Genomic DNA, 23438 nt, shown 5'->3' with positions numbered 1-23438 from the left:
CCCTCACCTAGAGTTGCCAGCCTTAAACGCTTTGTCTTACCTGCTCTGTCTTTTTCTTTCATTTGTAAATATGCCCCCTTTGCCTGCTCCTCTGTATGTTCACCCTTACGTGTGTCAGCCGGGGTTTTCTGAGAACAAGGACAGCCCCCGGCCACAAGTGAGGAAGCATTGCATCAGTAGCTGTGGCCCTCGTCTCATGGCGCTCCTTGCTTAGATTTCCCCAGGCATCTCCAGTGTTGCCACATGCCTGCTCGTCTTCACCCTGAGGCTGACTCAGGGTCCCCCCCCCAGCCCCTGCGGTCTAGAGCAGCACCCCCGCCCAGCCCCACTCCTCCCGGCTGCTCTGGATTCTGGATCAGACTCAGGCCGCAGGGCCAGGCAGGAGCACCACGCAGGGCTTGTTGTGGGAAGGGGCCCAAACTCGGCCCTTCACCAGAGACCTTTGGAAGAAGGGGTGCAGCTCAACAGTGTGCTTCTCTAGGGATTGTTTTGGGGTGCAGGGCAGGCAGCCTTTATAATCACAGATCAACTTCAGAAGACTGATGATGTGCATTTGAAAAGCAGCTCAGGACTTCCCTGGTGGCGCAGGGGTTAAGAATCTGCCCAATGCAGGGGACATGGGTTCGAGCTCAGGTCTGGGAGGACCCCACGTGCCACAGAGCAGCTAAGCCCGTGCACCACAACTACTGAGCCTGTCGCCACAGCTACTGAAGCCCGCGTGCCTAGAAGCCCGTGCTCTGCAACAAGTGAAGGCATCGCAGTGAGAAGCCTCACACCACACTGAAGAGTAGACCCTGCTCACCGCAACTAGAGAAAGGCTGCATGTAGCAATGAAGACCCAACACAGCCAAAAGTAAATAAATGAATTTATTAAAAGAAAAGAAAAGAAAAGCATCTCAGAAGGAAGAGAGCCAGGATGAAAGCCATCCAGCTGGAAGGGGATTCAGATGACCTTTGAAAAGCAGAGGGGTCAGAGGAACCCGTGAGAGCGTCGGGGTGGGAGGGGGTAGAAGGACACGTGCAGCCGGCCCCCGCCGGGGAGTGGTGGCCAAGAATGCTTCAGTGGGAAGGCACGGCCCCGCTCATCTTTGGTGAATGACCCAGGGCTGTGCTTGGGGCCAGGCTCCCTGGCAGCCTTGCTCGCACCATGGGTTTCCTCCTCCTGAGGACCCGTCAGCTTACTGAGTGCTAGGTCTCCGTTTTTATCATGATGTCCATGGTTAAGGAGCTGGTGGTTCTCTGTGAGGGTAAGCTGCCTCCCCAGAAATTGCTTATATATTAAAGTCTTCACTCCTTTTAATGCTCAAATTGTCCTAGGTTTAGCCAGTGGGAGCCCATGAAGTCCCTTTCAGCTGTGTCCTTCTGACACATCTCCATCTGTCTTGGTTTTCTTTTCTTTTTTTTTTCTTTTTTTTTTTTTTGATTGTCTTTCCACATCAGCCCTATATGTGTTGTTTTTGTTTTTAATATATTGGTTGATTGATTGGCTGCATTGGGTCTTCGTTGCTGCGCGCGGACTCTAGTTGTGGCCACGCTTCGTTGCAGTGCACAGGCTTCTCATTGCGGTGGCTTCTCTTGTTACGAAGCACAGGCTCTAGGCACGTGGGCTTCAGTAGTTGCGGCACACAGGCTCAATAGTTGTGGCTCACAGGCTCTGGGGCACAAGCTCAATAGTTGTGGCGCCCGGGCTTAGTTGCTCCACAGCATGTGGGATCTTCCTGGGGGAGGGCTCAAACCCATGTCCCCTGCATTGGCAGGCGGGTTCTTAACCACTGAGCCACCAGGAAGGTCCCTCCGTCTCGGAGCACTTACTTACGTGTGGCCCAACTAAATGCGCTCCGGGCTCATTTTGCACTTTCTTTGCCCCAGTCCTGAAACCAGCCATTTCTCAGAAGAAGCCTGGGTCCTTTTGGTAGAGAGTGGTGTGTGGAAGCTCAGGTGGGCTCTTCTTGTGTCCAAGGCCATGAGGGACGGAGCGGGGCACCAGGGTGTGAGGCAGGTCTCCCGGCAGTGTGGAGCCCCTTCTCCCTGTGCTGCTCCGGCTGCCTGCGCTTCCCCAGCACCTGGCATGCGGCACCCCGTGGTGGGCGTGCCTGAGGGGTTTAGGCATCCTTGCTGGGGAAGGACAGGCGTGGAGGACGGGTGGCTTCTGGCGTGGAGCTGGCTGAGCAGGGGGTCTTGGGGAGCAGGAACTTTTTTTTCCCTGTAAGATGGAACTCCCTCACCCTGCCCCTGATTCCCAGCCCCGATTTTCTTTTCTTCTGTTTGCGTGTGTGTACCTCTTTTTATTTATCATACTTGGGATTACGGGCGTGCTTGAACCTGAATCAGTAGTAACACACGTAAGCTGTAAAAATGGAAGTGTCATCTGCACGCAGAAGAGAGCACAGTGCTTTGGAGAGTTCAGGTCTCCTCTGAAAGTCGGATCTCATCTTCGTGCTTCGTGGCAGCAGAGCTTGTCTTGGTGACCAGCTACCAGGGCATCTGGGTGGATGAACCACAACTTTGAGGCCTAACCCTTCAGGTGGAAACAGAAGATAGGTGTGTGTTTTGCATCTTACACTGCAAAGAAGACTGGATTCTTCTGCATCCGGAAATGTCACCATCTTCCCGTGCACCTGGGGCCTCCTAGTCTTCTCTTTAGATTCCAGGGTAGCGAATCAAATTATCTTCTGTTGTGGAGATTTTTGATTTCACCTTTTCTCTGTTATGGAAAGGAACCCTCATTGCTTTTTTCCCCTAAAGTCCAGCATTTTCTAAAAATATTACAGGTACTCTGACTTTTTCGTGTTCTGGGTTATTCAATACTGTAATTTGTTTTTCCCTTTCTGCTGCTTCTGTCCGCTGTGAAGAGAGGTGTGTTACGATCTCCCACTGTGATAATGGACGTGCCGTTTTCTACTTGAAATTTGGTCAGTTTCTGCTTTACCTGTTTTGGGGCTCTGGACCCCCAGAGACGGAACCAGGACAGGATGCTCAGGGAGTGATCCTTGTTCTTTGTTCCCCGTGGAATTCTGTGGTCTTTTGTCCTTGTGATTTTGTCCCTGTGCTCTGTTCTTTCTACTGTAGACACCTGATGTCGTCTGCGTCATGACTTCTCTTCTCCCCTGTATCTTCCACACTGAGGCAGCCTTGTCTCTTTGTGGGGTCCATTCTGTGTGCCTAAATGGCTGTTGTCAACTCAGAGACCCCACAGAATCTGGAGAGACTCTGGCTCAGTCTAGCCCGGGAGGTCAGGGGCCACCTTGCATCTAATGGGCCATGATGGGGATGAAATGAACGTAGTGCAGAATGAGGTCCCTACTGGTGAGGCCAGGTTCTCTTAGAAGGAGTGTGGGTGGGGCATCAGTGGTGAGTGTGTTCAAACTGACTGTGATTGATGAACCTCAGAAGTCACAGGAAGGAAGGGTTACCAATAATTGGTGCTGGGACAATTGATTAATTATGGTAGTAAAATAAAATGAGTAATTCACCTCTTAATTTGGACCAAACTAAAATGCATAATGGATTAGAAAAAAACTTAAAAAATATGAGAACGTTGGGTTCCATTTGTCACCAAATTTCCAGGTAGGAAAGAACTTCAAAAACGTTAAATTAATTTTATAAACTTGGGATCAGCCTATCATGTTCTCCTCTGCTTTTTTTTTTCCAGCTGACATGCAAGGAGCATTTTTCTTTGTCATTAACTATTTTAAAAAATGATGTGCGTTCATATTGTTTCATCATATGTACTGTAACAGATTTTTCTTCATTATGCAAATGCTGTGACATATATCGATATACATTTTTATGACCAAGCGAAGTTCTTTCAAAGTATTAAAATAATGGAAGAAGTCACAGATCTCTGGACACCTTTTTGAATCTTAGCAATTTTAAAATCAAAGAAGTATAGACACTTATAAACAAGTCAAATTGTGCTGAGAGGTTAATAGTGAAAAACAGTCCCCCTTCTTCCCCAGAAGTAACTATTTTTAACTCTTTAAACATTTTCTTCCAGTTTTAACTACTATTTTTTGATTTATCATTTAGATGTTTTCTGTTGACTTTCTGTTACGGAAAATGAAGATTGATCAATCATTTCCTGTTTCTTTCCCTTCTGTCCTCCCCGTATAATTAACTCATTGTTTTTATTACATCAAACATAATTGTTCACATAGTCTTGACTATGTAAAATGTAATATCATTTAGTGAAAAATTGAGCTGTGTTCTGTAATTGCATTTTCTCTCTTGTACAACCTTTCGTTTTTCCTGGAGTTAATTATCGTCTTTCTTTTGAAATTGTATACTTTGCTGTCCTTACTGCTTAATTTTTTTTCAAGTATTTATTTGTCTGTCCTTAAAACTCATCCTATTATGTGGTTAGTTTCTCCGATTGGGGGAAAAATGAAAACCTATGTTTGATTCCCATTTTCCTCTTCTGCTCCGTTGGAGCTTGTTTTTTAACCTTTTACCTTGCTGCCCAAATTTTCTTTCAGTGTGGAAGAATTCTTTCCTCTCATGTTGTCTTCCCTTGGAGCTCTCTTCTAGAATCTCCCTTTCTCCTACTTCACTCTGTGTTACTGGCACTCTTTATCTTTTGCGTGGCAGTACTCTTAGGCTTTCTGTCAGATGCTTTCCTGAGTTACATGCATTGTTTTCTGTGGTTCCACATTGTGCCCTTTCTTGGTCAGTTTTCCTTTTTTGCGAGAGTACATTTTTGGCATCCTAAGAAAGTATACGTTGGAGGTATTATAAATTTGAGTTCCTGTGGTTTAGAGGATGCTAATTCTCTATCCTCACACTCAATTAGAATTTTATGTTGAAAATAATTCTCAGAATTTTGAAGGTACTACTGCGTTTCCTTCTAGCATCCAGAGTTGTTCTTGAAGTACCTTGCCGTTCAATTTCTCACTTCATGAACATGGAAGCAGTCCTCTTCCCTTCCACCAACAGCTTGAATGTCACAAAGTCGTGCCGTGATGTGGGTGTTGGGTGAGGCACTTAGGGGGGTTTTAATTCTGAGATGTGCTCTTGTGTTGTTAATTCTCTGATGAGTTTCTTTGTTTCTCTCTCTAGAAGGCCATTTATTTGGGTATCATACCTCCTGGATTGATCCTGTAGGTTTCTTATGAGAGTAGATATTTTTTCATTTTAATCTCTTTTTTCTTTCTGGGAGATTTCTTAACTTGCCATCCAATCTGTCTTCCTGAGTTTTATTGTCATGATTGTATTTTAAAATTTCTTATAGCACTTTCTTTTTCTTCTCCTCTCATGGCAAACTACAGTTCTTCTGTCGGGTGTCACCTCTTCCTTGCACAGCGTCTGTGGCCCTGGAGACTGTGTTTCTGTGTATTTTGGAATCACTCATCTTAGAGGCTTCTCTGGGTCCTGGGGGGTCCTTGGTGCTGGGCTTGCGTCCGAAAGGGCAGCACTCGGCTGCGTGTGGCTTGTGTGTGGGGAAGCTGTTCGTTTATCTTACAGGGTTTGGCTGGCTAGTGGTCGCTTAGTTGGGGGAATCTCCAAATTTTGGAGAAAAGACTCCATGGAGAGGTTTTTCCTCTGGTGCGCTGGTTCTCTGGTTTCTTGTGGCCAGTGTTCCGTATGAGGGAACGGGCACTGGCAGATCCCTCTTGGAGATCTGCCGTTGTCCCACAGCTTGGCACAGAGACCTGACCTCTGGACCAGCTTTTCTCAGCCTCGTGCCACCCCAGGCACGTCTGGTGCCCCTCCTTTTGGGTTTGGGAACCAAGTAGATAGTTTCCTCACCCAGGTTCCTTCTGTCTGCACCGAGGGTGTGGTTTCTCCTTCCTGCGAAGCGTAGCAGCAGTGGACATCCGAGGGGTTACTCGGTGGCCTCGTGGCTGCCCTGGGAGGTCATCAGTGCCCTGCTTCCCCCTCTGAGCGCTGTGAGGGAGTGGCCGGCCCAGGGCCACCCAGCCGGTATGTGGGAGGGCTGGAGTTTGGACCCAGGCCGTGCACAGCAGGCTGTGTCCCCTCTCTGCTGCCCGGTCCCCGTTTGCTGATGTCCTCTCGCCTCTTACTTACTTGGTGTCTTCCTCAGTGGCTCTTGGAAGGGAGGAGATGAGGAGTGAACCTGGTCAGCATTCTTTCCCAGTTGGTTTTGAACCTCATCTGAGTCTCATAAATGTGTTTCCCCTTTCGGGGTGGGGTGTGGTGAGGAAAAAAGGAGCAGGATTTATTTTGAGGTTAACGGATTCCAACAGCACCAAGTAAAACAACGTCAAAGCAGCTCCTGACTTTATATCCGTAATTATTAATAGATTTGCCTAATTTCATCCCAAATTCTAACTTTCAAGTTCTAACGTTTTATTTTAAAAACTAGGTCAGAAGAAGAGTGCACGCCAGTATCATGTACAGTTCTTTGGTGATGCCCCAGAAAGAGCTTGGATATTTGAGAAGAGCCTTGTAGCTTTTGAAGGAGAAGGACAGTTTGAAAAATTATGCCAGGAAAGTGCCAAGCAGGCACCCACGAAAGCTGAGAAAATTAAGGTGATAGATGTTCCTTCAGTACAATTTTAGACCAAAAATTTTATTTTTATTCTTAGTTATTTATCTTGTTTTGAACTTGTGGTTGCTTGAAATATTGTAATGGCTTCTTATTGTCTGTCACTGTTTACTTCTGCCAAGTGTGCTATGTTATACAACGTGGCACGTGTCTTTAGAGACACAGTTTATCCTCTTTACTCCTTTGATGACTCCCAGAGATCATTTGTTTTATAATTTTTGTTTTCCTTTGTATATATGTGTATAAATATGTATATAATATTATACATGACTATTAGTTAAATGTAACTGGAAATGATTTCTAGTTTAAAAGAACAGTTATAGTGGTCTGAACTCTGCCTAAAACCTTCAAGTTAATTGGTGTTTATAGTTTTTGATTTCTAAATTTATCTGAAATTCTAAAAGTATTTTTCTTTAAAGTGGGTTAACTTTTTATGTTTATATAATGAAACGTACGATGTCTTGTTTTTCTTTTCAGCTGTTGAAACCTATTTCAGGGAAATTGAGGGCCCAGTGGGAAATGGGCATCGTTCAAGCAGAAGCAGCAGCAGGCATGTCCGTAGAGGAGCGGAAGGCCAAGTTCACCTTCCTCTACGTGGGGGACCAGCTCCGTCTCAACCCCCACGTAGCCAAGGAGGCAGGCGTCGCTGTGGAGTCTCTGGGAGAAATGGTGGAGTCCTCGGGAGTCAGGGAAGAAGCTGCCGACGACCCCATGTCCACGAGGGACGAGGGCGTTCCTGTCAAGAGGAGACGGAGAGCCAAGCTGTCCAGCTTTGCTGAGAACCGAGGCCGTGACCTGGGGATGGGGAAGAGCACTCCTCAGAAGACGGCAGAGGCCGAGCCCAGGCGCGGAGTGGGCTCTCCTCCTGGGAGGAAGAAGGCCGTGGCCGCCACTCCAAGGAGCAGGAAGGGCGACGCGGCGTCCCAGTTTTTGGTCTTCTGTCAAAAGCACAGGGATGAGGTCGGTGTTGTGATGGCTTCTAAGCTGTTGTGTTTTCCTTCTGGGAGGTTTCTGCATCTGAGGAGCACCCCTTGCAGATCAGAATCACCTGCTTCTCAGCATTGCCGCACAGTCTGTCGTGCGCCTTCTGTAGCTTTAGATCTAATAAGCAAGTGATGTCAGGGAGCCGCCGTTCGAGTCCGTGGGGGCAGAGGTGCTTGCCTGTGCTCTCCGGGTCACTGCAGTGTTCGTCCCAGTCAGGGTGAGACGCAGTGGGGACAGCAGGGGGTGGGCTGCGCTTTGCGGGAAGCTCAGCCTCATCCTGGGCATCTGGCCCCGGGTTCGCGCCTTCCCCAGGAGGAGGTTCTGAAGCAGTCGGGAGCCGGCGCAGGCGTTTACAGAACCGGACGCAGCCTCTGGGGCTGAGTGTGTCGGGCACCTGCTGTCACGGTGTTTGAAGGGCGGCGCTGTGCCAGTGACCTAAACACTTGACTCGTTTTCTTCGTCATATTTATAGAGTAAATGCTGTAAATAGAGTAGTAAATATAAACATCTCTTCGGACATCATCAAGGCTTGATTCCACTGTAAAAATGCAAAGGGATCATGCTGTCATTGGTTCTTCACTATTACTTGAAGTGGGTGGGTTGGTGGGGCTTTTCTCAGGGATGTAAAGCAGGTGTAAGGGTAGCAAATCACAGTAACAGATTTTCTGTCGCAGATTAAATCATCATTGCAGTAGGTGGAGAAAATGCATTTGATAAAATTCATTGCTTTTGGGGGGGGGGGCGGTGGGCGCTCCACCAGGCTTGTGGCATCTTTGTTCCACGACCAGGAATGGAACCCGGCCTGTTGGCATTGAGAGTGTGGAGTCCAGACCACTGGACCGCCAGGGAATTCCCTGAAAGTGGCTGCTTTTTGATACAAAGTTAGCAAGCCAGGATTAGAAGGGAGCTCCCTTCAGTCTGCCAGGGGTGATTATCAGAAACCTTAAGCATCATACTTACTGAAGAAACTTTAGAAGCATTCTCTCTAGAATCATGAACAAGACAGGGTGCTCTTCTGTCACCCTGACGTTAAATGTAGTAAAAGGACGAGCAGTGCAGTGAGAGGAGGGGACACCAGAGGGGCCTGGCTGTGTAGGAGGAGGTCCACGCGGAAGCTGGAGGGCGTGGACAGGAGACCGTGAGCCTCGGGGGGAGTCCCCAGCCTGGGGAGAGAGGCCAGCACACAGCAGAGCAGCCGGGAGGGAGCAGAGCGTCAACGGGTGGCGTCTGTGGTAGCGGCAAAAATGCAAGGTGCCGAGGAGTGAGTAGAACCAAACATGCGTAACGTTGGAGAAGAGCGACTGATATTTTAGCAGACCTAAAGAGAGATAAACAGGAAGGTTCGGTATTCTGAAGGTGAAGCTGTCATTCCCCCTGTTAAACTGTAAATCCAGTGTCATCCTAGGAAAAGTCCCAACAGGAATTTCTTTGCCTTTTTAAGTGGAAGCTAGCATAGCCACGTTTGACGAGAAGCTCAGCCTGAGGACTTGGCCCACACAGAGGAAGTTCTGTTGCGGAAAACAGGGACGCTGTGCAGAAGCGGACCCAGGAGCAGACCCGTGAGCGTGTGGATGCAGATGGGCAGGGGCCGCTGGCCAGCTGGGTGGGCTGACGGCTCAGGACAGCCACCGGGGCCACACTGGGGACGCGCGGGCTCAGCAGCTGCGGGAGAAGCACTTGGTCACTTTGGGAGGGGGAGGGTTTCTTAAGCCAGGCTGATCTCAGACCGTAAAGCAGCTGTGTGCGGCGCTCCAGTGGTCCTGAGGGACGGAGGGGAAAAGCTTTGACAAGGACAGTTGACAGAAGAGCCTGGATGGCCAGTGAGTTCACAGAGACCGTCTGCTGAACCCGGGAACAGCGGGGAACCATGCGGTCACAGTCATCTTGAGCCGTGCAGACACAACCCCAGAGCCTTTGTGGTCAAGGAGCTGAAGCGTGGTGGGAGTCCCCATCCAGGGCTGGCAGAGGACCAGTCCCTACACCTGGTTTCAAGAGAAATTTGGCAATATCAGTGAAATTGAAGGTGCATGTTCTTTTTGTTGTATAATTTCACTCCTAGGGATTTACCCTAGAGAAAATTCACCCTTGCACCCAAGGAGACAGCGCAGTGTTCAGAGCTGTAAAAAGTTGTGGAAGGAGTGACAGACGTTGATACGTGCCTGTGGCGTAACTGTAGACCTACTGCACGCCCAGGAGGAGACTGAGTTGCCAAAGGATGTGCAGACCCCATCACTCAGCGTGTGAAGAGTGCAGCGTTCGCCCTGTTGGTTCTGCCTGCCTGCCTGCATCCCTCCAGAGGCCGGGTGTAGCTGCAGGTGTTGACCCCTGCTGGCGAGCAGTGGGCGTGCACGGCCGGGCCTGCTGTTGGGGTGCGGGGCGAGCGCCGAGCTCAGACTGTGCGACGCCCGCCCGGGTGTGAAGTTGGCCCCCATCACACGTGGGGAGGAGCCCCTGCTCTCAGACGCCGGGAGCCAGGACGGCCGTGACAGCCCAGTGCTGCCAGCCAGCCGCACAACGGCCTCTTCCTAGTCTGCATCTCTGTGGAATTTCCACGCGTTTGAAATGATGAAAGAGAAATCAGGCCATTTTCCAGAGGCCACCGTCGTGGCTTCTGGGGACCCAGATTGCTCTCCGCCCGTTGGCACTAAGGTGTGTGCTGAGAACTCACAGGAGCGCCTCACTCCGGAGACTGCTGGAGACCGCCGACAGGCTGTGGGCGCCCCTCTGGAGCCTGCTCTGCACAGCCTTGCCATGGGCACCATGCCAAGTGCGACACCAGGCGGAAGGTGCACAGTTGCAGTTCAGTTCTGCTGCTGATCCCTGGTCTTTGTGGGTGTGCGGCCGTGAGCCCCTTCCCTCCCATCTGTGTTCGGGTGCTGGTTGGCTGTGATAATTTCGTGTTGTCAGAAAAGTGAGGGCTGCTGGGGTGTTCTTTCCTCTTATTGCAAGCGTGTCTGTGTGGGTTCTGTAATATGTAATTCTAGACTTGAATTGAGGAAGTTGCTCCCTGATTCCATCCTGTAGAATAATCTGGGTCTTTCTAGGTTTTCTTTTTCTTTTTGGAGAGTGGTAGTACACGCAAGGCTGGTTTTTGTCTGGTTGTTAATCGGTTGATCAGTGGCCAGCGCTTGAGGACGGAGTGGATGGAAATTCCTTTTCTGGGGTCCCTAGAGAGAAGACTGTGACTGTCACGGACACTTGGTTGCCACTTGCTGACGGTAAGGTCAGTCTCCAGCGTTCTTGCGGGTGAAGAGAGGTGCGCTGCTGCTTGAAGTGGGCTGGGTTCTTTGCAAACGTCGTCTGCTCGTTCGTCCTTGCCCAGCAGTTGCAGCTTGGATGCCCAGCTGTTGCAGCTTGGATGCCCAGCTCACACTGCTCCTGGAGCACCGCCCCAGGGGCAGGGGTTGGGGAGAGCAGTGAGCTGGGAGCAGGTCATGGGGCGGAGGCCCCTGGAGGACCTGGCGGGTAGCGGACAACGCCCAGCAGCCATGCTGTGCCCACGTGTGGTTTGCACGCGAGGAGGTGAGAGCGGCTGGCTGAGCCTCCCACTCGGAGAGTTTACCGAAGGTGCCAGTGTTCGTAGCAGTTTTATTAGCAGATGTTTTCTGCCTCAGGTTCCAATTTTTAAAGACTTTTCCGCGTTCTCTGACCCTGATCTTACAGCTCTGTTAGCGCCCCACCAGCGCTTCAGGTCTCAGTGCCTTGTGTGTACGTTTGTGTTAGGGGTCTGTTGCCGCATAGCAAGTCACGGTAAAGCTTAGCGGCTTCAAACAGCAACACGCGTTGCTGATCTCAGTGTCTGTGGGTTGGGAGTTTGGAGCCGCTTAGCTGGGTGGTTCTGCCTCAGAGTCCCTCATGAGGTCGCAGTTAAGGTGTCAGCTGGAGCTGCATCCTCGGGAGGCTGGGCTGAGCCGGAGGACCTTTCTCCAAGGTGCTGCCCTCGTGCTGCGTGCAGGGGCCTCAGCGCCTCACTGCACGGCCGCTCCGCTGGGCTGCTGGGTGTCCTCACAACACGGAGGCCAGCTCCCTCCCCCCTCCCCCCAGCAGATGGTCCCCGGGGCTGGGGGGGGGGGGGGGGGCCCTGGACTTGGAAGTCCTGTGCGGCTGCAGCTGCTGAGAAGGGAGGCCTGAGGACTAGGCGCTGAGGCTCCTGGGAAGCTCTCAAAAGATGTGTGAGGAGTGCGGGGGCGGGGAGAGCCATCTCTAAGGGGCACATGGAGTCTCAGGTTGTGCTGGTGACATTTCAGCTGTGTGCATTTGTGGGTATTTGGTTTTCCATACTTTTTTTCCCAAGGAGTGGAAAGGTTTTAGTGAACCTTGCGAAGGGCTGGGTGAGGGGACACAAACTGCAGATCTAGCCTTTGTTGCCCACGTCAGTGGCTGAGGGGGAGGGCAGGGCTCCCCCCGCCTGGCAGCTCCCAGACCCAGAGGCAGCTGCGGGCGGTCCCTGCAAGTCCCTTCTCCCCACAGAGCGGCTGAGGGCTGCCGGGCAGCGAGGCCTCCGCAGCCAGTTGACCTCTGAGGCCAGGAGGGACCCGGGATCAGGTGGGGCCGGCAGAGGTCAGAAGGGTGGAGACCGGACAGGGAGGGCAGCTCCTGGGTCCCGAAACTGTGTTGTCACACGGGGGCCCCCGGGCCTGCTGGCTCCGGGCAGCGAGACCCTCACAGAGGGACATCCCTCTTCCCCTGTTCAGCAGTGGTCAGGAGAAGGTCTGAGGGAGAGGAGAGGACGGGGGCTTGGGGGGATGGCGGAGGCGGAGGGAGAGCCGAGGAAGAGCATCAGGGGCGGGGGCCGTGGGACGGGCCCTCTGGCGGCTGCTGCGCTTCTCCTGCTGGCGGACAGGCTTGCGGCGGGGCCCGTGGTGCCGCCTGCCGAGGTCCAGGGCTCGTGGACGCTGATGCGCCCGTCGTGGTTGGCGTCCGGGTTCTGGATGAGCTTGTGTGCAGCCTTTCGGTTTCCTGTGTCCGTCCGCACGTGGTTAAGCTCTTTCTGCAGCATCTCCTGAAAGCTGCTCTTGCTGGTCTTGCTCTTGACCGGGCTGTGCTTGGACGTGTCTCTGTAGACGTCCCCACCAGGATGGCCTTCCTGCTCCAGCTCTGAGGGGCAGTCTTCCTGCCTCACTCGGTGCAGGGCCGTGTCCACCTTCTCTCCTGTGGGGCACTGTGGCCCAGCCCGCCCGGCCAGGACTCCTCCCCCAGTGCTCCCGGAACCTGCCCACTCCCTCTAGGCCTGGCCCGGCCGGTGGGGCTGGCGCGGTGGGGAGGTAGTGACCGCTGGTTTTCCGTGTATTTGTATGTCTGAAATGGTTTATTGGAGATGTGGCGGTAGCCACCGTGAAGCGCGTACCACGTCAGCACGTTGTCGTGGAAAAGCGTTCCGTTCTCGTGACAGCCCCGTGAGGTGGGCACTGTCCGCCTTGTCTCCTGGCCGGCTGCTCCCTCCCCTGCAAGGTGACACAGGCAGGAAGCAGACTGGGACCCGGCCCTGCCTGTGCCCACGTGTAGAACCTCTAGCAGTTGTGCTCTGTGGCGTTCTCGTGAGACCTGTGCATGAGGGTGACCTGTGCGGTCGCGGCTTTCATGACTGACGGTGGCGGTGGAGATGCTGGCTCGCCCGGTGTGCACAGCAGGGGTGAGGGTGAGCACACACGGGCACCCCCAGGAGGCGGGCGCCGCAGGGCACGGGGCGGTGGTGGCTGTCTCTCCTGTCCTGGCTGGAGCGCTGCCTGACCGGGTGCGTGTGGGCAGCACTGGGCTGAGGCCTGCGGGGGAGGAGGTCTCAGGGAGTGCGGGGCCCGTGCGGTCAGCAGGTCCGGCCCGCTGTGCCCAGCCTGCGGGGGGGCTGTCCGACACGGGGCTCCAGCGCGCACCTCGGCGCGGCGGCAGGAACCTTCCCCAGCCGGGGCTGGGCCGGGGGCCCTCTGGTTGCAGGGGGGAGACCTTCTGGGATGGAGTGTCAGCGGAGGGTGGGTGGACACGGGGCGTCAGGAGTGGAGCTGGCCAGCCTGGCGCAGGTCCAGGTGCCGGGGGAAGGGTGGCCTCTGGGGCTTGGGGGTCCTGTTTGAGGAGGCAGCGGCAAATACTGTCACTCTTCGTCCTGATCGCGGGCGCTGTGGTTCGGGCGCAGTGACTGCGGAGGGCAGCAGGTCCGCAGACGCACGTGCTGAGCGCCGGGAGTCTCGGGGGTCTGGGTGGACAGTTCCGGAAGGCAGGGACTCTGAGGCGCCCCCGGGGCTTGCATTTGGGGGTAGAAGTTGGCTTGTTGGCTGGGCAGATAGTAGGTCCAGGTGGTGACGGGAACCCGCGGATGAAGTGTCGTCGTAATCCCGTCACAGAGGGCGGCAGAGACGCGCCGTCCCTTCCCCGCGTGCTCTGAGCTGCGGTGGACGAGCCACATTTGAACCTGGGGTCTGCCTCCTGGGCCGGCAGCCAGTGCTGCTACACGGCCAGCGGAGCTTTCTTGGAAGGGCCCGGGGCACAAAGGTCTCTGTCCGACTTCCTCGGTTCTGCTGTCGTGGCTTCGGGACAGCCACAGGGGGCTCCGGAGTGCGTGCCTGGGCGAAGTTCTGAGACAGTGTCCTCTGGACACTGATGCTCAAGTTTCCTCTAATTTTTACGTGCTGTGAAATGTTTTTCCTCCAATTTTTTTTTTTTTTTTTTTTTTTTTGCCACGCCGTGTGGCTTACTGGATCTTAGTTCCTCGACCAGGGATTACACCCGCACCTTCAGCAGTGAACGTCTTCCTGACCGCTGGACCACCAGGGAATTCCCTGATTTTTTTCAACATTTAAAAACATAAACTCAATTCTTAGTTCATAGGCCGTATGAAAATAGGAGATGGGTCAGATCTGCTCCGTGGCCGTCGTCTGTGGACCTTGCCCCTGCTCTTGGTGGTCCTCAGGGTCGGGGCACGTTGGAAACCCATGGGAAACGTTTGAAATAACGGAACCGGGTTCTCTGGGTTGGAGTGGCCTTGGCTGGGAGCTGAACACTGTAGTTTACCCACCCACCCCGTCCCAGGTTATCACAGTGTGTGGCTGAGGCCCACTCCTCACCACCCAGTGCCCACGGAGGGCTTCTGGAGGCCTTGTGAAGATGTGGGTCCCCGGGGTGGTGCCTGAGGGTCTGCGTTTCCCACGTGCTGCAGGGCCAGGGGAGCTGTGTCCCGGCTCTGAGGCATGGCCGTCACGGGGTGGGCGGGTTCCTTGGCCACCTCTACCACCCTTCCAGGCGCGCACCTGGAAGGAGGAGGGTTGGTCTGCGGCCAGTGGGAAAGCCAGCCAAGGCCTCCCCTCCACGCTCAGAGGCTGTGCTTCCTCCTGCGGGCTTCTCCAGGGGGCCTGGGACACTGCACGTTACCAGTCATCTAGTGATTCTGGAGAAGTGTACTTTCTTCTCTTACTATTGATTGCTTCCTGCATTCACACAAGTACAGTTGAGTTGTTGGCACCAGCACTTTTCAGTTATGGGTTTCAGTGAGTTACAACCTCAGTTAAACACTGTCTTCCTTTGAAGCCTCTGTGGGCGGCAGTCCCGCGCCGTGGCGTGAGTGCGCCGTGTGCCGAGCTGTTGAGGGCCACGCGGCGCGTGGGTCCAGGCGTGCGGCCTTGCCATCGTGCCTCTCCTGTGTCCGCAGGTCGTTGCCGAGCACCCGGAGGCCTCTGCCGAGGAGATCGAAGAGCTGCTTGGGTCCCAGTGGAACCTGCTCAACGAGAAGCAGAGAGCACGCTATCACACCAAGTTTGCCCTGGTGGCCCCGGCCCCGCCTGAAGAAGACCCTGGTAACCCTTTCTCCGTGCGCGTGTCCTCTGCGTAGCCTGGTGTGCGCTGCCCCGAGGGCCGCGGTCACAATAAAGCACCTCTGCTGCCTGGTCTCCTCGCTCGTTGTCGCCAGAGCTGTTCCGTGGGGTCCTCGGTGGCCCTGCGGGCCCCTCGCTCTCCTGCCCCTGCGGCTAGGGGGCATGAGGGAGCAGAAGGGAGGCAGGGAGCCCGGGTGGCCTCCAGGGCCGGAGGCTCGTGTGACAGGCCAGGGTCAGACCTCAGGCCTCTGTCCCGCAGCGAGGCTGCCCTCCCTGCCCCTTGCAGGGAGCTCACCGCCGAGGGCAGGGGCTCCGGCCCCGGGGCCGTTAGTGGCCTGTTGGCTTGATACCCCGCAGGGTGAGGAGGGTGACCGTGGACGGACATGAAGGTGGGTAGCCTCTGGTTCTTCTTAGGCCTTCAGTGTGAGAAAACGGAAGGTGCCGCTTTGCCCTGGGCACCGGTAAGAGAAGGGAGGCTTGACACTGTGAGCTCTGGGGAGGACGTGTCACCATGGTCGGGTATGTCCTCTGTGCGTGTGGAAAACGGACCCCTGTAATGGGAAAGTGAGTGTGACATTTGGGTATCGGTTTGAAATACAAAACAATCCTGCATCTCTCGAGACTCATTTCTGAGGAGTTTTGGCGAGGCTGCCAGACTCACCTGACAGGGGCCACCGCTCCGGAGGGGCCACCTGTGCTCCGTGCGCACGAGCGTGTGCTCGCCGCCAGCACCGAGACGCCCACGCCGGGGCCGCCTTCCTGTTCTGTCCACCGCGCCCCCGCCCTGACGTAGGGCTTCCTGGAAGCCACGGCCACCATCTGATGACGTGAGCAGTGGACGTCACTCAGGCTGCTCGGGGCTTGCTGCAGACACTGCGGTTGAGGGTGGTGAGGATGGTTAGGAGCTGCGCGTTTTGTTTAAAAGGCAGAAGTGGACCAGACTCTTCGTCAGTACTCGAAGTCTAGAAAGGTGTCCCTTTTCCTTGCTTCTGACTGAAGAAGAGTCAGTGTTACTGCAGCCAGACTCGGCGCCCCCCTGCCGTGCGTGCGGGTCACGTGTCCGCGGTGTCACCTCCGAGCAGACAGGAGCGTGGGTGGTCCCTGCCCCCGGTGTGCCTCAGAAGCCTCGCGCTCTCCCTCTGCGGGACCCCAGTGCCAACGCCCAAGGTGACTCCGGGCCGGGCCGCGGTGTCAGCGGTCCCACCTCCCAGTGCGAGGCACTGGGACGGTGCCCGGCTTGCTTATCTCGTGGGGGAGGTCTTTACGCAGAGGGCGAAGCACCACGGCTTCCCTTCCCCTGGGGGGTCTGTACTTAGAGCACACGTGCCGAGGAGGTCCCGGCAGGTGAGGCCAGCCGTGCCCCGTGCTGGTTACGAGCAGGCAGCGGCTCAGGGGGTCCCCGGCTACTGCTGGTGTTCCCTTGAGGCCAGCCTGGTGCTATGGCTGGGCCAGGGCTTAGTGAGGGCCACTCTCGGGCATCTGGGACCAGCAGCTGGTGAGGCCAGTGCTCCGGCTATGGCCCTTCTCTCGCAGTGCTGGGCCTGGACCTGAGGCAGGACTGCTGGACGCAGGGCCTGAGCCTCCTGGCCGGTGTGCTCCGCCCCTGCCATGGGGCTTGAGGACAACACTGCTCTTCCAAGGGGTGTTTGGTGCACAGGCCAGCAGTCGCCCTTGAACCTCTGCACAGCAGTCCTGCAAAGGGAGAGTCTGGATTTGTATTAGATAAACCTTGGCGTGTTCAACTTAGTCCTTTAGAATCTACACTCTTACCTCACGTCTTGTGTTTCTGTCAGTACTGTTTGGACACCTTAAGTCTCGGGTTAGGTGGTCTCCCTGGGGACACCTAACACGTGGCGTGGTGAAGCAAACATGTAGAAAGCGCTTATTTTGCAGATGCACATGGAGTGTTTCACTTAACAATGCTTCTTTAAGGAAATGTGTTAAAGGATTCTGTAAAAATACTGGGTTATATTTAGATTTGATGCTGTAGTATTAAAATCTAACAGATACCAATAGCATGGTCTGTAGGTGAGACGAGGATTTTCTCCTTGCCGCTCAGAAAGTGCAGCGGGGTCTGGCCTGTGAGCCTCAGGCCCTGGACATGAACAGGGTTCCGGGAGGCCCGGCGCTGCTGGTTCTGCACACTGAATGCGGCGGGCAGTGCTCAGTGCTCTAGAGCGTGGCTTGTGGAGGGTTTTTCATGTAAGTTTCCCCCATCCCCATTCCAAGGTAACTTAAATGGGAAAAAAAGAAACCACACGAAGAGGACGCAGGACCCTATAGAAGATGCTGAGGTTGAGGACGCACCCAGGAAGAGGCTCAGGACTGACAGGCACAGTCTTCGGAAGGTAATTATGTCCTGGGCGGGCCTGGCCGCAGGCAGGACGCAGGGAGGCGTCCTCTGGGCTCCCCCAGGTGGTGCTCAGCGGGCATCGCCTGGGGGCCGCGGGGCTGGCTTTCCCCTTGGAGCTCCTCCGAGAAGGCTGCTGAGGAGAGCAAGGTCTCAGCTGCCAGGGGATTTAACACACCCCAGCTCTCAATAGTACTTGCTGTTTAGAGCCAACAGAATTGTGTAGGTGAGTGACTCTTGCCTGTAGGGCAGATGATGAGTTGCCAGGAGAACATCAGAATCCCCTGTGTGTTATTCTTCAGTGAGACGCTTAAAGATCCGTTAAAGGCATTGGAATAGGTGCTATGTACTCATTCCTTTTACTAGTAATTCATGTTCGTGGTTGCTTAATGTGACCGCTGAGCAGGCTGTGTGGGCCTGTTTGATGCAACAAAAAGGTATCGATGTAAAAGCCCAGCTTTGGCAAAGGCAGCCCCAGGACCTCACAGTTCTAGCAGTGCCAGCCGGTGTCAAGGGGCAGAGCTTGCCTGGCGCCGGAGGAGCGTGACCAGACCACGGTTCAGGCATTCAGGGAACCCGGGTGGTTGTGTCCGGCACGCATGCTTGTGTGTGCAGAGAACGAGGGCTCTACCTGTGTGCTTTACCATTAGGACATCCAGTTAGCTTCTTCACGCGCTGAGAGGTTAGGCTTTGTACCTTACATTTGAGTTTATATTTACTTAATAGTATTTCTGACAGAGTGGTTGTACTCATTTATGATTTCGAGTATAATTTCAAACTTTTTTTTTTTGGCTGCGCCATGCAGCTTGCGAGATCTTTGTTCCCTGACCAGGGATTGAACCTGGGTCCCCTGCAGTAGAAGCACAGGGTCCTAACCACTGGACAAGCCAGGGAAGTCCCCAGATTATCTTTTGCTGATCTAAACTGAGAAGTTGTTCTTTTTATTGTTTTATTTTGAAGAATGGAAAATAAATCTCAGATATTGCCCAAGCATAAGTGTGTGGCCGCCACGTCATCTGTCTTATTTCTTTAAAGGTATATTTGCAGTGCAGGAGAGCAGGCAGGCCCTGCCCCATTTTCCCGGCCAGGTGTCCAGCCGTGAGCTAGGTAATGAGCTGGGTAGCCCTGACGTTGAGCCACTGATGTCTGCAGTTTCCTGGTGGCACATAGATGGTTTCTCCTCTGGCCGCCCACCACTGAAGTGGTCCTTCACTGGCAGTCATGCTGACACCGGTCTCTTGGAAGTGTTTGTATGAAGGATTTACCTAAAAAAAAATGTGTGACCCTGGACATTTGAAATATCAAAATTCACATTAAGTAGCTAGATAGAAATTTTACTAAGTGGTGGCTCAGGAAATAGCACTTGATTTTAAAAAGAATAGTAGTGTTTGGTTTTTGTAAACCTAAGTAAGCCATATCGTGTATAATTCTAACATGCATCGAGCACTTTGATGGGCCAGGTAGCATTCCAGGAGCCGTGCACCTGTTTGTCCCCAGCCCTGTGAGCACCCTGGGGCAGGTGGGGGGAGTGGGGTTTGAATGCAGGAACTTGGCCTCCTGGGCGGCAGGGTAGCTGTGAGGCAGTGGTACCGCCGTGCTGTCCAGACTCCATCATTTGAATTCTGAGCGCTAGGCAAATGTTCATGGTTTTTTTGTTTTTTGTGTTTCTATTTTTCTATTGTGAAATGTGCTTTTTGATGATCTTCATTTGTGGACTTTCTCTGGAGCTTGTCTCTGAATTGGAAATGGTCCGTGTGGTGGGTTGGAGTTAACTGGGCACCATTGTTCACGGACTGGGCTTCCCCTAGCGTAGAACCCAGAGGAGGAAGTCTCATTGGAGATTCTCGGCAGGATTGGTTAGGTCAGGTTTGGCCCGGCCCCCAGCCCCTCCCTTGCAGTGGTTGTCAGAGTGGCGTGGAGAGTGGGCAGGGGAGAATCGGTCCTAGTTACGGAGAGAGAGTCAGTTGGGCAGCCGCTGACGACGCGTGTGCAGAGCGTGTTTCCACAGGAAGACGTTTCTGTCGTACAGCTTTTCAGCAACCTGTGTCAGTTCATGTTAGAGACTTCCCCCCTTTCTTTCCTTTTTCTTTTTCTTTGTTCTCCCCTCCTTTCCTCTTTCCTTTTTTTTTTAATAACAGAGAGAGACGGTCACCGGCAGAACAGTCCGCGCAGGCTCTTGCAAGGCCATTGAGGCAGCCTCATCGCTCAAGAGCCAGGCAGGTAATGTGGCCACGCCCTCCTTCCAGGTCCCCTGGGCTGGGCTGGGGGTGGGCAGCCGGCCTGGCGCTGTCCTCAGGGAGCCGCCCTCGGGGGTGGGGAGGTGGGGGCAGGCGTGAAGCTGGCACCTCGAGGGGAGGTGGGGAGGAGGTGCGCCTGCAGTCAGAGGCGGCTGCTTCAGTGCCGGGGCTCGTTGCGGCCACCCTCCTCCTGACTTGCACTCGGTTTTGTGGTCCCCAGGTTGACGTTGTGGGTTAGAGAAGTGATTGGAATCAGAAATGTCCAGGTATCCGACTTGATGGTACCAGTCATGGCTGTAAATTCCACCATTGTTTTTGGTACCCAGTTCTCCTTGTATATTAGCTAAAAAAAAAGTAATGACTAGTTATTTCTGTTTTACCTGTTGAAGAAACTAGCTTAAAATCTTTGTGAAAAATAACTGTCCAAAGCAGTGAAAGGGGAATCAGGCCACCTTTTACCTTTTCATTAATTATCTTTTTGATGTATCTGTTTGGTAGTTCATTAAAGAGAGCTTACCATCTCCAAATTTTAATTAGAAAGGAAAATAAAATTCAGAGTAAGTGAAGATTGTAAATGGCTCTGTTTTCCTTATTTTGCATAAAGAGCTATACTGGTTTTTAAAAATTAATTGAACAGACTTTTTTTTAAAAAACAACATCAGACATTTGTGAATAATTTGAACACTGAGTGGACATTTGATGATAGAAAGTGTTGTTACTGTTGAGTGTGAGAGTGGTATTGTGGTTACATTTAAAACTTTATGTTCAGAGATGTTCTAAACTTCTTGTGGGTGAAGTGATATGTCCGGGATTTTCTGCAGCAGACCCGGTAGCGGGACCTGGAGCCAGGTGTGGGTGGGCTGCTGTGGCCCAGGCTGGGGCTTGGGGGCCGGGCAGGAGCCTGGGGGAGTTCACTGTCCAGCTCGTCAGCCCTGATTTTTCCACAACAGAAAGTTAAGCCCAGAAAATTCATCTTTAGAACTTCATTTATTAGAGGGGTACTTTTAAAGCGGGAAAGAGATTGAGCATTTAAGGTTTCAAACTTTACTTTATAATATAAACCGAAATTATTTCACAGCCACAAAACATCTGTCTGACGCCTGCAAACCCCTGAAGAAGCGGCACCGGGCCCCGACAGCGGCGTCTGCCTCACTCGCCTTTAGCAAAAGCTCCTCTCCGTCTGCATCCTTAACTGAGAATGAGGTAAAGTCATCACGATAGTGGTCACCACGCACCCACACGAAGGCCGTTTAGTTAACCCACGTTGAAGCGTGATAAAGGTCAGACTTAATCAGCGGGACACCGTGTTCTCCACAGACGTAGGGAGGTTAGGTGCTCTGAGCTGTGTCTGTTTCGGGTAGAAACACACATGCACACGGTGTATGCGTACATGTACCTGGCTGTACTTCAGTATTGATGCGTTTAATTGTGCTTGAAATCTGTCTTCAAGATGTTGGTTCTGTGCATTTTCATACGGCCCTAACCTGACACAACATCAGCAGGGCTTGCCCGTAGGCCTGGTGCGCTCAGCTCACCTAGCGGGATGGAGAGGCCCACACACTGTGCACGTGCCTCGTGCATCCCGTGACTTTTGGTCCACAGCTTTGGTCCTTTAGATTCTGGCATATTCTTAGGTCTTTGAGTGTCGCGGTGAGTCAGAAGTACTGTGGTAACGTGACTTCTCTTTTCTGGACTTCCAAAATACGTGTTAGTGAGGCTGTCAGACACGACTGTATCATGACATGTAGAGTTTTTGCCGCTACTAAACACAAAATGAAAAACCGCCTCAGAGTGTAGGTAGGACCCTTTTGTGTCCAGAGGGAGTTTGGGATTCCCAGCTTTAGAGGTGACCTAAAGAGCTTCTTTTCAGGTTTTAATTTCTTGTTATTTTGTCCCCTGTGATTCTTTTTCTCATTGTAGACATGAGCCCAGTTCTTAGACTATCTGTGAAGAGATGCTCACCTTGGGCTTTTTCGGAACAGGGTAGTGAGGCAGGGGCGGGGTCAGAAGGAGGCACTTCTGACGTGGTCTCCACCGTGGTCCGGGGTGGGGACTGGGCGTCCCCTGCTCTTTCGCAGCCTGAGGTGCTCCCGCCCGTGAAAGGAGGGTGGGCCTTCCAGGGGCAAGGCGTCTGCTCGCACTGCAGCCGGCTGGGCAGCTGAGGAGTGCGGGGGCCTTGGGACAGTGTTGGCCCTGGGCTCCCGGGTGGTCAGTAGCTGTAGGTAACCAAACATTTCTTACATTTGGGCACATTCAAGACAACACAGTAAGAATTCTTCACTAGCTCCTGGGAGCTTACTGAAACCTGAAAAGGCAAATCTTGTACAAAAACATTTTTCCTGTTTTTCTTGTCCAGGTTCAGATTAGTATCCTAAAAATTTAAATAGAAAGTGGCCTGCAGTTCTAAAGAAGAGGAATACTAAAAGTTTCAGTTCCATAGACCCTTCAGCTTAAGTCAGCTTTTGTTTAAAAAACTTTTTAATGAGTTTTTCGGGCACCCTATTTTGGCTCACTTATTTGGTAGAGTGTTTTTTACTTCTGTTGTTATCAGATACCATCAACAGGAAAACACTGAGGCCACTGAGATCGTGTCTGTTGTTCCTGGTGTGAGTCGTGTGGATCTAGAGCAGGGCACCGCTGGGCCCGGACGACGGGTAGCGAGGGTGGGACGTGATTGTTAGACACGCCTGACAGTCTGACATTGGTTTTGACCAGAATGAGTTTCATCTTTCTGGCTTAGACGTTTGTTCTGAACTTGGGAAGACTTAGGTGAAACATTTTACAATCATTAGACTTAATTATTTTTAATTCTTTAGAATTTCAGAAGTAGATAGATTATTAAATACATTTATGTTATATATTAAATACATGACAATCATACACGTTTTTGCATAGATTCTGTAGTGTGCATTCTGTCCCTTACATAAAAACGTTTACGTTACCAGGCTTTTTCTGTTTGTGCAGCTTATATAAATCTCACATTAGAGTTCATTTTTACAGAATTGTACTGTTTATTAAAACCACTTTAGGTGAACAAGAAGGCTTGTCTGTTTCTGTGTTAACACTGCTGAACTACAGTACACGTTTATAGCGTCTGCCAGTCTAAGTGCCTTTTAAGGGCACAAGAGGCAAAGTGTAGTGTTGTAGAGGAACATCCTAGAAGCTGCTAGGTCCAGTTCTGATGGGCGCTGGGTGACCCTGGAGCTGCTGTTTGCAGGGCTCAGACTGGCCCCTGGTGTGGGGTGGGCACATGTCCTTTGCATGTTTTCATCCTCTCTTTTCAATAGTGTTGCTTCGAGTAAGGAGTTTTCCTAGGGTTGGTGTTTCCAGACCTTTCAGGTCATGCTGTGGTCTACGTCCCCGTCAGACACGGTGGGTGCGGTCCGCAGAACTGGGATGAGGGCAGTCACTCCGTAGCAGTGCTGCACCCCTAAGAGGAGGACAGCGTAGCATCACGCACTTGCATGACAAAGGCCTGGGAAGGAACTGATATGATTTAAGTGTTTTGTAATTTCATTTCTTATTCCCTTAGTAGAGCAAATTCTTATTTTTTTCGCCTTCAC

The 23438-nt window shown here is 52.7% G+C and overlaps 1 protein-coding gene across 10 annotated transcripts in view; it reads left to right on the top strand.

Annotated features, from left to right (window-relative positions):
* The window catches only part of NSD2 (nuclear receptor binding SET domain protein 2), a 78474-nt gene that overhangs the window by 32579 nt on the left and 22457 nt on the right, over positions 1-23438 (top strand). For 9 of the 10 annotated variants that reach the window (XR_009048801.1, XM_057706069.1, XM_057706071.1 and 6 more), the window contains exons 4-9: positions 6323-6489; positions 6983-7465; positions 15126-15270; positions 17518-17636; positions 19777-19858; positions 20954-21078. Coding sequence is in view for 9 of the 10 variants with exons in the window: in XM_057706069.1 (XP_057562052.1) it covers positions 6323-6489; positions 6983-7465; positions 15126-15270; positions 17518-17636; positions 19777-19858; positions 20954-21078 (1121 nt within the window). In the remaining variant the exon portion in view is untranslated. Of the gene's footprint in view, positions 1-6322; positions 6490-6982; positions 7466-15125; positions 15271-17517; positions 17637-19776; positions 19859-20953; positions 23437-23438 lie in introns of those variants that run through there. The other variant, XM_057706077.1, reaches the window with a different exon arrangement.

The sequence above is a fragment of the Hippopotamus amphibius genome, chromosome 13, assembly GCF_030028045.1.
Source record: "Hippopotamus amphibius kiboko isolate mHipAmp2 chromosome 13, mHipAmp2.hap2, whole genome shotgun sequence".
NCBI classification, from domain to species: domain Eukaryota; kingdom Metazoa; phylum Chordata; class Mammalia; order Artiodactyla; family Hippopotamidae; genus Hippopotamus; species Hippopotamus amphibius.
The sequence above is the reverse complement of the archived record's forward strand: the minus strand, read 5'-3'. Positions and strand labels throughout refer to the sequence as shown.